This window comes from Idiotropiscis lumnitzeri, chromosome 17 (assembly GCF_059441095.1).
Source record: "Idiotropiscis lumnitzeri isolate Australia: NSW breed Sydney's pygmy pipehorse chromosome 17, RoL_Ilum_1.0, whole genome shotgun sequence".
Classification (NCBI taxonomy): Eukaryota; Metazoa; Chordata; class Actinopteri; order Syngnathiformes; family Syngnathidae; genus Idiotropiscis; species Idiotropiscis lumnitzeri.
This window is the reverse complement of record NC_142407.1, coordinates 14971103-14985606: the sequence shown is the minus strand read 5'-3', so window position 1 is coordinate 14985606 and position 14504 is coordinate 14971103. Positions and strand designations below refer to the sequence as shown.

Sequence of the window (14504 nt, the reverse complement as noted above, 5' to 3'; positions counted from 1 at the left end):
CATTTAATCCAACCCAAATATTTTTGGATGATTATGTGGATTTTTTACCAGGAGGGAAATGTTATTTTTATTTACTGTATACTTTACATTAAATTTTCGAAAAATTATTAAATTATTTCAATAGGGGGAGAATTTATTATTAAAAAAATGCAATACATACAATTTTTATCCCAATCCACATCTATGCAGTATATTGTTTTTTTATTATTAAAATAGAAACAGCATTTAAACCAATTTATATGAAAATTATGATTATCATACCTCATACTAATCTAAATAAAAATGTGTAATTTTTTTTTCTTTTTGCTATTATATCCATCATTTAGATGAAATTAGTAGTGACTTTATTAGTATTTCAAAAATTATACTTCATTATATAAAGTATGTCATCACATCAAAATCAACATGCACATTAGTTTGTTTACTTATGTCTGTTCTTATTCTAATAAAAATAAATAAATAAATAAATGAATTAATCTAACCACAGTGTGGTCACGCCGTTTTCGGCGCCACCTGGCCTACCTGGTTGCAGACGGGGCTGTTGTCGTTGGCGTCCATGACAGTGACCTCCACGGCGGCGCGGGCCACGTAGAGGCCGTCGCTGGCCGTCACGTTGAGCAAGTACCGGTCCTGACGTTCTCGGTCCAGCGGCCCGCTCACGTACACCTTCCACTCGCCTTGCACCAGCGCCAGACCGAACACGCCGCCCACGTTGCCGCCTGAGAAAACACACATCGCCTCCTCAAGTCAGGGAGTGTCTGACAAACCCATCTTTACGTTGTCACAAAAAAACAATTAAGACAAATTAAAAGCAATCTTTCACAAAGCAACGTAGCAAAGGTACGGGTTTCGCCGGCATCGCGTGACAATTTGACCCGAAGCATCGCTGCAAACATCAACAAAGACATCAGAAGTGAGCCGTCGACGGTGGAAAAGCATCAATCGCGTTGCCGTGGAGACGAGGTGTCGGCGGCATTTGCGCGTGTGACCTTTGATTACAGCGCCTCCATTAGGTCAGCGAATGTTCGAAATGGCAGGAAAACACGGCGGCACGTCGACGACGTCCTTTATCCCGAATACAAAACACGTCCCGCCAAGAATAACAAGTCTCACAAGGCCGCCGCGGCTGCCTCGTCTAAATCCCAGGAAGGGTTTTAAACTCCTTTCTCTTAATCCAAAAGAGTCGGCCTCGCTGCAGAATAACAATCAGGTACACGAGAATTTGGACGCCAAGACTAATGAGCAAACAAGAAATCACTTGGCGGCTCCAAATGAGGAAAAATGAGAAAAAGGGAAGCGCTTGAAACGCTTTTGGGGGATGGATTTTCATCACAAAGCAAACAGAAATTGCAGAAATTGGATAAACGTCAAGGCACTAAAGGAGTAAAGCTAAACATCCTACGAGGGAAAATGCTGAAAATAGTTTGACATTTTATTTCACTAAATCTCTTCATATCGAATCACATTTTTGGATCTGCACGCCCAATGCACTTTTATTTGTAACTTTTTTTTAGATTGAAATTTCCTGTAATGTGAAAGGTTTGTGGCATTTGAAGCATCCCTCACCGGTGATGTAAAAGCTGACCATGCGGTTCTGGTCGGTCCCGTCGTCGTCGCTGGTCTTGAGCACGGCCACCACCTCGCCGGGCGGGTCGCTCTCCTTGACGGCGCCGCGGTACAACTCCCGCCGGAAGCGCGGCGGGTTGTCATTGACGTCCGACACGGTCACCGTGACGGCGGCGCCGGACCGCAGCGAGCGGGACTCGCCCAGGTCGGACGCCAGAACACGCAAGCTGTAGCTGGAGCGCGCCTCGTGGTCCACGGGGGCGGCGGTGGTGATCCAGCCAGTCTTGCTGTCGATGGAGAACACGCAAGTGGCGACTGACGGCGCCTCTTCCAGGCTGTACGTCACCTGCGGAAAAAGGTGAACCGTCATTTCGCAGACCAGAATAATCATCAATCAATTTGATCAAATGAATTTGTATTGACGCTTAGACCTATGGACAGATATTTAAATTGCAAGCGAGCATGAAAACAATTGTCACACGTCAGTGCCCCACCTGACCGTTGGAGCCCCAGTCGGGGTCCAGCGCCCGCACTTGGACCACCCTGGTGCCGACCGGCATGCCCTCCATGACCGTGGCCACGTACGTGTCCGTCTCGAACGCCGGCTCGTTGTCGTTCACGTCCATGACCTGTCGCAGTCCGCCGAAGAGTTTTCTTTTTTCAATCGGGAGAGTTTGCAGGCACCGCATGTTGTAATAACGATCTTATAACGCAATCTTGTTATAACATGGAAAAAAAAAAAAAAGTTCTTGCTATAGCTAAAAATTAATGGGGCTCTTGTCATAACGCTCAGCAAACTTCTCCCCACCGACCTTGACTTCCACATCCACGCTGGTGATGGCCTCGATGAGGTCCCTGCGGGCGGCGGCGGCCACCTTGAAGCGGTAGACGGGGACGCGCTCGTAGTCCAGCGGCTTGACGAGCCGCACCAGCCCCGTGTCGGCCTCCACCAGGAAGGTACCGCCCCGGTTGCTGTCGGCCGTCTCCCCGGCCACGGCGGAGAAGGCGGCGTTCTGGCCCGGGCCCATGTAGACGGAGCCCAGCGCCGTGCCGACCGGCGTGTCCTCGGCTACGGTGAAGGAGTACTGGGGCTGGCTGAAGGACGGGATGAAGGCGGCGGGGGGCACCACGTGAATGAAGGCCGACACCAGCGAGTGTTTGGCCGGCGAGCCGCAATCGGTGGCCTTGACGAAGAAGGACAGCACCGTGCCCTGGAGGTGGGACACCGAGCTCTTGGTCATCATCCAGCCGCTGTCCGACTCCACCTGCGCAACGGGGGAACACGGGCAGCAGCGTTTCCATAACAAAGCATTTGGTACGAATGGTTTAATAACTGGACCCGACCTCCAGGACGTCGACCAGGGACAGGCGCGCCTCGCTGTAGAGCGAGTAGACGATCCTTCCATTGGCGCCGGCGTCGGCGTCACTGGCCTGGATCTGCGTGACCAGTGAACCTTTGCCCACGTCGGCCTTGATGCTCATGCGGTACTCCACCGCCCGGAAGCGCGGCGCGTTGTCGTTCTCGTCCGCCAGCACCGCTCGCACGGTGCAGAATGACGCCCGGCCTGGAAATCAACATATGGATCGATCCCGTGTGGACTCAGGCCGCAGCGACTGAGAGCTGATTATCGGCACACAAAGTGAATGCATAATCGAGCGGCTCCCTGCAATGCTGCGAAATAATCTCATTTCACTATCGGCGCCAAGATGGTCCATGAGCGAAGGGTACCACAATGAGAATACGACATTTGCAAAGACACATTTTTGAAATAATTCAAATATTTTTTTGTAACAGTCTCGTAAGTTACAATTCATCAAATGAAGGTGACAACATTCTATTACGTGACTTAGACGTCATGATGTCATTCGAAAATGTTTGACAATGCACCCTCGGATATCACGGCATGACATCACGCTATGACGTCACACTGACATTCGACGATGTGATGCTGCGATGTCCGAAAAGGTCACGGTGTCATTCAATGATATCAACGAAGTCAAAGTGGATCATCACCAGACATTTAAAGTTCTGGACATGAAGATGACGACGGTACCTCCTCCGTCCAGTGCCATGACCGTGAGCAAGATGTCTTTGTTGAGAGGGTCCTCTCGGTCCAGCCTCTGTGTGGTGGTGATGAGCCCGTCGGCGTCCACGGCGAAGCGAGTCTTCCCGAAGTCGTTGACGAAGGAGTAAGTGATCTGGCCGAACAGACCCGAGTCCTCGTCGGTGGCGCGCACCTGCAACGCATAGCTTGAGCAGCTCACGTGAAGGAAGGAGACGTCATCTCACCTGAACCTACCTGGATGACCTTTGAACCAGGCGCTGCATTCTCTGGGACCCCTGCCAGATAGAACCTCTGACTGAATACGGGACTGTACAGGTTGGCTCCCAACATGTACACCACGACCTGAAAATCAATTTACTCAATTACAACCAGCAGAGTTAAAAAAAAAAAAAAGATCTTTGACGTCTTTAGCCGTCAATGGTAGTAAATGAGTTTAATCGTGGCACCCTCCAAAATTGAATTTGCCTTCCTCCTCTTTATTCTGTCGAGCGATGCCACGCTCTAATGTCCGTGAATATTCTGTCTTGTTGTAACGTCACTAAACTGTTGGCCTCGTCATCAAAAGCATTTGTGTTGGACATTTTTTGTATTTTTTGGGGCCCATCGCTGCAATAAAGCGCAGTTGTTCCTCTTATTGCCATTCGAGAAGCGTTCCCGCTTAATATAGGCAATTACAAAACAGCCGATGCAGCAGAAACCACGAGACGAAGCGTTCCACTTGGCAGCCGTCCCCCGTCGGTAAATCCGACGTGACGAGAACACGCATTAACCTCGGCGGGCTCGGGTCGAGATGCTCGCCAAATGGCGGGCGTTTGCTAATTGCGCGAGCGAGTGGGTCGGGACGGCGGCGTCACCTGAGCCGTGTTGGTGAAGACGCCGTCAGACACGGACACGTTGAGATGATACGACAGCTTCATGCCCTGTCGCCTCTTGTTAGACAGACGCAGAACGCCGCTCTCCGCCTCCATGGAGAATGTCATGCGCTCGTTGCCAGACAGGATGCTGTACCTGGGGAAAGGTAAAAAAAAAAAAAGCCGGCATTTGATCGGTGTAGTGTCGACTTTTTTATCCCCACTTGATCGTCACGCCGACCTGAGCCTCTGGGCGTCGCCCATGTCGGCGTCCGAGGCCTGAACGCAGGTGACAAAGTGTCCTCGCGGTGCCAGCTGACTGACAAAGGCCTCATACAGCGTCTGGCTGAAGTCGGGCGGGTTGTCGTTGGTGTCGGCGACGTCCACTGTGACGCTGACGTCGCTGCTGAGCGCCGGCTCGGCGCCGTCGGTCGCACGCACAACCAAGTTGAAGCGCTGGATGCGTTCGTAGTCCAGCAGCCGCGCCGTCAGCAGGAGGCCGCTGTCGCGCTCCACGTGGAAGTAGGCGCTACTGTTGTAGACGTCCGACACAATCTCGTAGCTCACCAAGGAGTTCTTGTCCGAGTCTTGATCTTGAGCAAACACCTGCGACGAACCCAAGATGACACTTTTAAATTTAGTAGACATGTCTATCATGAGCAGACCCACAAAAAAAAGTCTCAAGAACCAATTTCTGAAAATACACAGGGGTCCATTTCCGTTTGAAGTTGAACCACACAAACTAGACGGATGGGTGAGGCTAAAACACCAAACTCGAATATAAAGTCGACTTCACAAGTTCAGATCGGACCAAGCATCTTCAGCGTGATGAAGGTCCTGCCCTGATGAGATTTACTGGCACAAAGCAGCGGACTGGCATAAATGTATGGCTGCGATAACTCTGCCCCTGACCTACCGAAAAATCAATACCGCTCTCGCTTTGGCATTGGAAGAGAGCCCTGATGGATCCGGAAAAGATGAAACGGATTTTTAGTGGCAGAAGAAACAGCCAATAGAGCAAACGCTCTCCGAAACAACAACAGTAAGAATGAGCTTTATTGCTCACGATTTATGACGTGTTACCGTGTAATGACATCGTCTCCGTGAGTCCAGACAGTTTAATTACACGTCGCCTTGTGCAAATGTTTATACAATGGCGCTCTATTATTTGGAAAAGGTCAGATGCTTTCTCAGGGAACTTTCCGGGGAAATTTGCGCGGATCCACGGCGGAATAATAATCAAAGCTGAAAATCAATAGGCCGCATGTGCTAGCCTATATGTTTATAGTGAGATAAAAAAAAAGGCAGATGTGTTTGTATCTCTTGAGAAAATAGTTTAAATTCTAGATTAAAATCATATCTTTTGAAGATAAAAAGTAAAAAAAAAAAAGTTTTAGAAATTTAGTACTGATAAAAAGTTTTATTTTTACAAATAATTAAGTTTCTTCTGTAGTTGTATTTTTTCAAAATAAAAGTAGCAGCACAACATATTTAAAAAAAAAAATTGTTTTCATAGAAAACAATCAAGATTGTGCACCTGCAGGACACTGGTTCCGATCATGGCGTTCTCAGGCAGCACGGCCAAGTACGCCGGCTTCTCGAAGGCGGGCGCGTTGTCGTTGACGTCGAGCACCACCACGTCCACGTCCACCTCGGACCTGGCGCCCGTCAGCGTGTCGGTGGCCCTGGCCGTGAGGCGGTAGTATGGCGCCGTCTCGTAGTCCAGCGGGTAGAGCACGCTGATCGTGCCCGTGTCGAAGCCGACGTCAAACTGCAGCGACGGGTCTCCGGCGGCCAGGGTGAAGATGATGGGCTGTCCCGTCGGGCTGCTGGCGTTGACGCTCAGCAGCGAGGTGGACACGGCCACGTCCTCGGGCACGGTGACGCCGTAGAAGGGCTTGTCGAACAGCGGCATGGCTCCGTTCAGCACGCTGACCGGTAGCTCTACCTCAGTGGACAGACAGGGGGCGCCGCCGTCCGATGCCACCACCACCACCTTGAACTCGCCGTTGGACAGGTCCGCCTCAAAGGCTCGCTTAAGTGTCAGCTCACCAGTCAATGGGTTCACCTGCACGATAAGAAGTTCCAGACCAAAGGTTACTCAAGGGTATAAAGAGCAAAAATCCAATTCTTTTTTTTTTGACGGTACTGCATCTTTAAGCGGGTACCACCAGTAGCCCAGGAGTGACTCCTACCTGAAAGTTCCTGTGCGGGTCCTTGAGGCGGTAGGTCACCTGAGCGTTCACGCCCAAGTCGCGGTCAGTGGCCGTCACCGTGAAAATGGACGAGCCGGGTTCTGCTTCCACCCGCACCGTGGCGTAGTATGGCAGGTTCACAAACTCGGGGGCATTGTCATTGTCGTCCTCAACCTGGAAGGAGACAAAAAGAGCAGAAAGCTTGCAATGCTTTGGAAAAAGTTTGACCCAAAAATGGCCATTTCAAACCAAAATGGCGGACTTTCTGTGCCTTTTGATGATTTGGTGGGAGTCTGCTCGAGATATGCATGCCACAAAATGGCCGATTTCCTGTCTTTTCAGGCACGGCTTCTTGAGACTCTTTTGTGTGTCTACATATCAAATTTCATATTCCCAAAGGATTTTGATTTATAACAATGTCCACGTTTTATGGCGACTTGTCAAACACGGTGACGCAGGAATTGAATTGCTTCTTGAGACTTTTTGTCTTGGAACGGCTGACATTTTATCCTCACCTGTACTCTGACTGCGACTCTGGCCACTTTGAGTAATTCCTCCTCCCTGCGGACCTCCACCACCAGCTCGTAGTTGTCGCGTTCCTCACGGTCAAACGGAAGTCCGACAGTGAGCAAAGCCCCGCAGGTGGGCCTCACGGTGAAGAGCCCACCGGGGTTGAGCAGCGTGAATCTCAGCGGCTCGTTGAGGCGCTGGCCAGCGGCGTTGACCACGGCCAGGACGCTGGCGTTGCGGGCGTTCTCTCGGACGGTGGCGACGTAAAACGGCGCGGCAAAGGAGAGACCGCTGTGGATGGCTTGACGGACGAGCACTGTGACCAACGCCACGCTGGAGAAACGTCCGTCCCAAACCTGCAGCACAGACAAGCACAGCTTTTTGGCGGCCATTTTGTCGCCATTAGCTCCTGCCTAACGAGGCGTCGATTGGCCCACCTTCACGTTGAATCGATAACGGTCCTCGCTGAGGTTTTGATTGATGACCGTCACCATGCCGCTGCGGCGCTCCACTGAGAAGTGCTCCAGGTTGCGCTCCACCAGCGAGTAGACGAGCTGGGGAGTCTTGTCGTCGCGGTCCGAGATCACGTCGGGATCGAAGGCTTCCACGCGGAGGACCTCCACTCCGGGGTAGCTGGGCATCAGAAGGATGCTCTCGTACATGTCCTGGGAGAATCTTGGCGGCGAGTCGTTGATGTTGATCACCTGAAATGCAAACGCCGGTAAGAGTTAATTGGCTTGAGGAAAAAAAGTCAAGAAAGGACCACTCGCCTTGATGAACACCACAGCAGGACTGTCGGCACTTTTAGGCGGCTGTCCGCTGTCTCGGACGTGAACCCTGAAGACAAACTCGGGGAAGATCTCATAATCCACACTGGCGATCGTCCTTAAATACAAGAAGATGACAATGTTTCGTTAAACTCTGACTTTGGCCACTTTCCTGTCTGATGAAACTTTTTTTTTCACATTTGGTAGCAATCGGACAATGGTTGCTTCCGACAAAATCTCACGGACTGGCTTTGGTTGCGCAATTTTCAAAAAGCCAACATCTACCTGATGGAACCGGTCCCAGGGTCCACGCTGAAGAACATGCGAGCCGTCTCGTCTATGATCTGGAACACCAGCAGGGCGTTGTGATTGCGGTCGGCATCCGTGGCCCGTATGACGAGCGGGTTGCCGTCGTCCCCGACGACCACGCTGTTTACAGGCGCTGCCTCGCTGATGGCGCCCGTGTACCTGTCGCAGGAGGTCCAACAGCGGGGTCAGGAGTTCGGGTCCACATCGAGTTGGCGGGATGTTGATACCTTAACTGCTGGAAGATGGGCTCGTTGTCGTTGACGTCGCCCACCTGAACCACAACGGCGGCGCTGGCCTCTACGCCCGCCATGCTGGAGGCGCGGACCGTCAGGAAGTAGGAGGCCGTTTTCTGACCCAAGCAAAGACACCACAAATTCACGACCAAACGGGAATTTTTCCGAATGACAATTTTGTGGGCCGAATAATAAACAAGACTACCAAATTTCGTTTTCATAAGGCAAGCTAAGCTGGCTTTGGAGGCTGACAATCCAAACCAAAATGATTGACTTGTGTATTTTCAGGCGAGGTTTCTCGTAACTTTTTCGAGGGTCTATTCCTGACGAATATTCCGAACAAATATTTAGGTTTCCAGCATGTCTTTTAAAAGTTACTATTCATTAGATTTTAAGAGATAACTTCAAACCCACAAAAATGTGGACAATTTTTCCATGGAGTGTCGTATTTTGAGATCGTTAACCTACGCAATACCGAAGGAGTCCACCGAGTATGAACTGACCTCAAAGTCAAAACGTTTGCGCATGCTGATGACTCCCGTGTGGTGATTAATAAAGAAGCACGCTTCCTCATTGCCCCTGGTGATCTCATAAATGAGTGCAGAGCGACTCAAGGCGCTCACTGTGGTCACGATCGCCCCGGCCGTGCTGTTTTCCATGATCTGCAACAAAAAAAAAAAAAAAACAATCAATCAGTTCTCATTTTCCGGGTCTCCCAGATCGAGCCATGTTTTACCTCGGCCTGGTATTCCTTCTGGGAGAATTTTGGTCTGGACAAGTCTGAGAGCGTCAAGGATACACGGGCGGAAGCGGTGGCCATCAGCGGCGGAAAGCCGCCGTCCGTGACTCGCACGGTGAGCGTGTAAAAGCCCACAGAAGTGAGGTCTAGGTCTTTGGCAATGAAGATGAGGCCCGTGTTGTTGTTAATGCCGAACATGCCGCCCGTGTTGCCTGAGGAATGACACAAGCACACGGAAAAGTTGCAAGAATTGAAACGAAACAAACTTGGTCAGCCATTTTGGTTTAAAACGCCCATCTCAGGCTCATTAGGACCATTCTTAGGCGTCCTTCTAAAGCAGGGGTGGGCAAACTACGGCCCGGGGGCCACATGTGGCCCGTTAAACGTTTTAATCCGGCCCGCTGAACTTGAAAAAAATGAAATAAATAAACCTTGTTCATGTTTGATTTTCTAAATACTGTGGTGTGTCAAAGACATTTTGTTGTAAAGCTTTTGTTCACTTTCATTTAAAATTCATTTATTTTACGAAAACACTCCATCCATCTGTTCCTGGTCTGGACCCTCTGTCAAATTAAAAACTTTGCCCACCCCCGTTCCAAAGTGATCTTGTCCTTGAGATTTTGTCTAATTACGACCAACTCGGACACGGGACGTGTTTGAGACAAGTGCCACCAAATTTAAAATTTGTCTAGTAAACAGATGGATCAAAACAAATCAAAGATCAGAAAATAAAAATCCCAACCTGCTTGTACGGTGTAGGTGAGTTGTCCGTTAAGGCCATTGTCCTTGTCCAGTGCCGTGACTTGCAGGACTGATGTCCCAACGGGGGACGATTCATAGGCGACGGCATCGTAAACCGTGCTGGTGAAGTACGGGACGTTGTCGTTGGCATCCTCCACCGCCACCAGGATCCGAGCCAGGTCCCGGTTGAATGGAAACTCCTGGTCCTTGACCTGAAGAGCGAGAGCCGACCACAAGGTATGTCAAACGAGACCAAATCAGCGATGCGAAAACCGCCGCCAAGAGCTCACCATGACGGTGAGGATGTGCTGCGTCCGGGCCTCGTAATCGAGTCGGTCGGCCGTGTAGACCGCCCCGGTGCCCGGGTTGACCCGGAATAACCGCATGCTAGCCGGGTCCACGCTGCCGTAGATGGAGAAGCTGAGACGGCTGCGCTCGTCCATGTCGGACGCGCGCAGGCGCAGCAGCTCCGTGTCCACCGCCACGTCCTCGGAAATGCTGACGTCGTAGGCCGGCTGCGAGAACACCGGAGGGTTGTCGTTGCTGTCCTGGACGCGGATGAACACCTGACACGGCACAGCGACATATTCTAAAATAAATACACTTTGGAACATTCAGCCTTTGAACGACGGTTCACTTAACAACATGAAATTTGGAATGTTTATCTTGAGTCGAGCCAATAAAAAGTCACAGGAAGTGAAGTCAGCCATTTTGTTTTGAAGCTGTCATTTTTGGCTCCGTTGAGTCCATTTCAAGGGCTCTTTCAAAACCAAACATGTCCTTGAGAATTTCTCCTATATTACTAGAAAATTTTAAAACTTGCACACGAGAGACATGAGCAAAGGGAAAATTTTTTTCTTGTAATTGTGTGTGGGCTGAGCCACGATTGACTACTTGTCATGAAAAAATCCACGAGATCAAGCAAACATCTTAAAAATTCAGTCCCCGAAGCTAGTTTGCCTTAGGAACATTAAATTTGGTGGGCGTGTCTCACACTACCAGACCCACAAAAAAGTCTCAAAAAAGCATGCTCGAAAACAAACAAAATTTCTGCTACAGCCATATAAAATCATGTTTGTTTTATATATAGGTGTGTGTGTGTTTGTGTGTGTGTTTGTGTGTACCTGTGTGGTGGCAACACTTGTGCCATCCGTCACCTGCACCGTCATGTTGTAGACAGCCTGCACTTCGGCATCCAGCGGCCTGGCCACCACGAGTGTGCCCACGCCGACTTGGAGGTCAAACTGCATATCGAAGCTACCTGCACACACACACGCGTATATGAGCATGTTAGCATTCTCGTCTCGACCTCACCGGGCAATTATTATGGCCATCTGGGCCCGGCGGCTGCGCGCAGTAAAGTGAAGTGAAACGCGACAACGCGCCGCCCGTCAGCCCGGGAGCCGTTAGCGTTCTCACCAACATCTGCCTTATCGCTCGCCAAACACCAGCCACCTCGCGGCCCGGGCCGGTGTACAGTTTATAGGCTTAATGTTTGATTACAGTCACACAGAGAGAGAGAGAGAGAGAATTGATATGCTTTAGCTATTCAACGCCATCCTCGCTCTCATCCCTGCACATATCTGAGGGCTCCGGCTTCAAGCGCGACCCTATGAATACTGATGCCCACTGCAGGGATTGGCTTCCTCTTCCTATTTTGGGGGTTCTTGTTGTTACTGTTTCCTCCCCCCCCCCAGGAAAATATGGTCAACATCACACTCAGAGTTGAGCGATGTCGCAGTGTTCCCGAAACGAGATATCATTAAAAGTCAAAAAGGAGAAGATTTCGACTCCAAAAACGTGAGGCAACTGTCAGAAACAAAGCTCAGATGACTCGACACGGTGCAACCGTCTTGGGATGTGAACGGCAGCTCGCAAGTGGCACACTTCACGATGCAACGCGGATGTCAGAAGACATTCTAGAGAATGTTTGTGAGATTTGGCCGCTTTAGCACAATTCATCAGACCGTTGCGTTGCTGTGACCTTTGCTCCCGGGCCGGCATCTTCCCAAATATGTACGCAACACATATCAAGCAGTTTCCAGAAACAGAAAAGATTGATTTTGTTTTATTTAGTTGGTTTTAGCTCAATACTTTAAATGTCTGAATTGGAGTGTATCTTTTTTTTTTTATATTTCAACAGCCTGCTGCTCATTTGTGACATTGTATCACACGCGCTGCCATTTCGCAGGCTTAATGCTGTCAGCGTGTGAGGATGTTTCTTCCAAATAACATCAATCCACACCGCCGGTGGCAAAGCACAAGCCGATGTGCTGAATTTAACTTTTTTTTTGTGTGTGTTTGTTTGGTTTCATCAGGCTCATTTGTTTTTCGCCGTACCTGTGTCGAGAGAGCAGTTCCTCCCACACGCGTTCTGCGGAATGTAGAACATTTCTCTGGCCACGCGTCCTCCTGCACGTGGAGAACAACATGAATTAAAAAGGAAATGAAGGGAGAAAAGTGTTGCGTTTCTACGGGGTGTTTGAGGGACTTTTCAAACAAATCAGAAGGAACTAGGGCCAGATGGGCAAAGTATGGCGTGGGGGCGACTTGTGGCCCTCGTCATTGTTTAATTAGGCCCACATTAGAGTCCTGTAATATTAGATTTTTTTTGGGGGGTTAAGATGTAATTATTATATTTATCTACTAATCAAATCTTTCTGAGCCTTGATTTGTACTCTGGGAACAGAAAATAATTTCTTTCCAAAGCACTCGCCACAAACATAGCTGCATCCAATTGAGAAAAAAATCCAAATCACGACACAATAGTTGGGTCTGATAAGTTCGATGAACAAGATTGCGGTCACTGAAGAGTGAAAGATGCGAGCAGCGATTACACCGAGGTTTCCTCTGCACCACGGTAGCATTAATCAAATCATTTTTAATTAATGCGTCGGCATGGTGTGGATTATTTTCAACAATAACCGCAGCAGTAGAGAACAACCAGCGCAGTGATAGGTCATCAAAATCAATTCCATGTTGTCACTTCACAGATCAGAACAAATAAATAAATAAAATTGAACGCACTGCTCGCGTATGTAAAAATAGAAAGCAGTATCGATGCTGACAGGCTACGACCCGATGTTGCTTTTAGGAAAACGGTCAGGGTGATTTTCCGTTATTAACTCCTGCGCGTGGCCTCACCCACGATGTTGAACCAAATGGGGGTGGTGGGCTGGCCCACGGCGACCACGCCCACGGGCTGAGCCACGGCCGCCGTCTCGGCCACGGAGAAGTTGTAGCAGCGCTGGGTGAACAGCAGGGGCAGCGGCGAGGCCACGGGCCGGCCGATCCACTCCACGTGAAGCTTGACCGTGGCCCACAGTGGCGGGTCGCCGCCGTCCTCCGCTTTGATCTGCAACGGGAAGTGATGTCACCAGTGGATTCTTCCACGTTGAACTGATTCATTGCATTTAAATCATTACTACCGGCCGAGTAAAAAAAAATCTTTGACGTCTTTAGTCGTCAATGGCAGTAAATGAGTTAAGGTTCTGCTTCAAAAGCAAGACGGGAGCTTTTTTGCGCATCTTCAAGAGACAGACACGCAGACCAAAATTTAAGTTGCCATGGGAAACTGGTTTCCGGGGGCTGAATTATCAAAAATAACTAAAAAAAAAATAAAATAAAAATTCGGTTTTATGACAAAATCTCTACGACACGTTCGTCTTTGAATATCGACTCAAAAATCCTCCAGAAAAATGGATGCAAAATACATATTTGGGCCTTGGCAGAGGTGTGCACTTTAGTTTCCGACACAGGCGCAACATATCATTGATGAGTCAGAAAAGACATAAAGCTTAACGTCTGCAGTAAAAAGAAGAAAAGTGACTCATTTATTACAATGACATTTGTTTGTATACGAAGGCCCCAAACAAACTTTCCGTTGCCGTGACTGAGTGCAAGAAAACAGAAATAAAAAAAGCAATTCCATCGGCGGGTTATCAAATGTATCTTTGCCAACTCATAAAGATGCAGTGGGATGATAAAATATGGATTTATGCCTGATGAAAAAGTGTCGGACCTACCGTGAGAACATGATAGCTGCCGGCCGCCACGGCCTTTTTGGACACCACCGTAGCGGTGCGCGGGTCCACGCTGAAAGTCTCGTCCCGGTTGCCGTCCACAATGCTGTAGCTGATGTTGGCGTTGGCGCCCAGGTCGCGGTCGTGGGCGAAGACCCGGTAGACGGGCTCGCCGCGCCGGTTGCGGTCGCGTTCGGGCAGCCGGATGCGGTAGGTGACCTCCGGGAAGACGGGCGGGTTGTCGTTCTCGTCCTCCACGTGGACCATGACCCACACGGTGGACTGGCGAGTGGTCACCGGCCCGTCGATGACCGTCACCTAGGAGACGGTCACGGTTGAGCGCGCGTGTGGCTGTGGAATATTCGGTGCGCTTTTAGTGGACGCACGTCGGCGGCGGCGAGGAGTCGAGCTCATGGGAAATCTCTTTGTATTAGCGAGGCCTGCGGCGGAGGCAAAGGTCTCATCACAACATCGATTGGATCACATCACAAGTGCGAGCTGCCTG

General features: G+C 49.9%; 1 protein-coding gene across 1 annotated transcript in view; it reads right to left on the bottom strand.

Moving 5' to 3' along the window:
- Positions 1–14504, bottom strand: part of fat3b (FAT atypical cadherin 3b) — a 45280-nt gene that overhangs the window by 14762 nt on the left and 16014 nt on the right. The window contains exons 8-31 of the mRNA XM_088279628.1: positions 14003–14317; positions 13122–13332; positions 12318–12389; positions 11102–11238; positions 10268–10543; positions 9979–10189; positions 9234–9448; positions 9001–9159; positions 8492–8613; positions 8241–8423; positions 7959–8073; positions 7626–7892; positions 7194–7544; positions 6679–6852; positions 6021–6551; positions 4725–5089; positions 4487–4640; positions 3867–3974; positions 3621–3804; positions 2911–3131; positions 2379–2831; positions 2061–2195; positions 1567–1912; positions 523–719 (exon numbers count right to left, since the gene is read on the bottom strand). Of these exons, the coding sequence (XP_088135754.1) occupies positions 523–719; positions 1567–1912; positions 2061–2195; positions 2379–2831; positions 2911–3131; positions 3621–3804; positions 3867–3974; positions 4487–4640; positions 4725–5089; positions 6021–6551; positions 6679–6852; positions 7194–7544; positions 7626–7892; positions 7959–8073; positions 8241–8423; positions 8492–8613; positions 9001–9159; positions 9234–9448; positions 9979–10189; positions 10268–10543; positions 11102–11238; positions 12318–12389; positions 13122–13332; positions 14003–14317 (5502 nt within the window). The remainder of the gene's footprint in view (positions 1–522; positions 720–1566; positions 1913–2060; positions 2196–2378; positions 2832–2910; positions 3132–3620; positions 3805–3866; positions 3975–4486; positions 4641–4724; positions 5090–6020; positions 6552–6678; positions 6853–7193; positions 7545–7625; positions 7893–7958; positions 8074–8240; positions 8424–8491; positions 8614–9000; positions 9160–9233; positions 9449–9978; positions 10190–10267; positions 10544–11101; positions 11239–12317; positions 12390–13121; positions 13333–14002; positions 14318–14504) is intronic.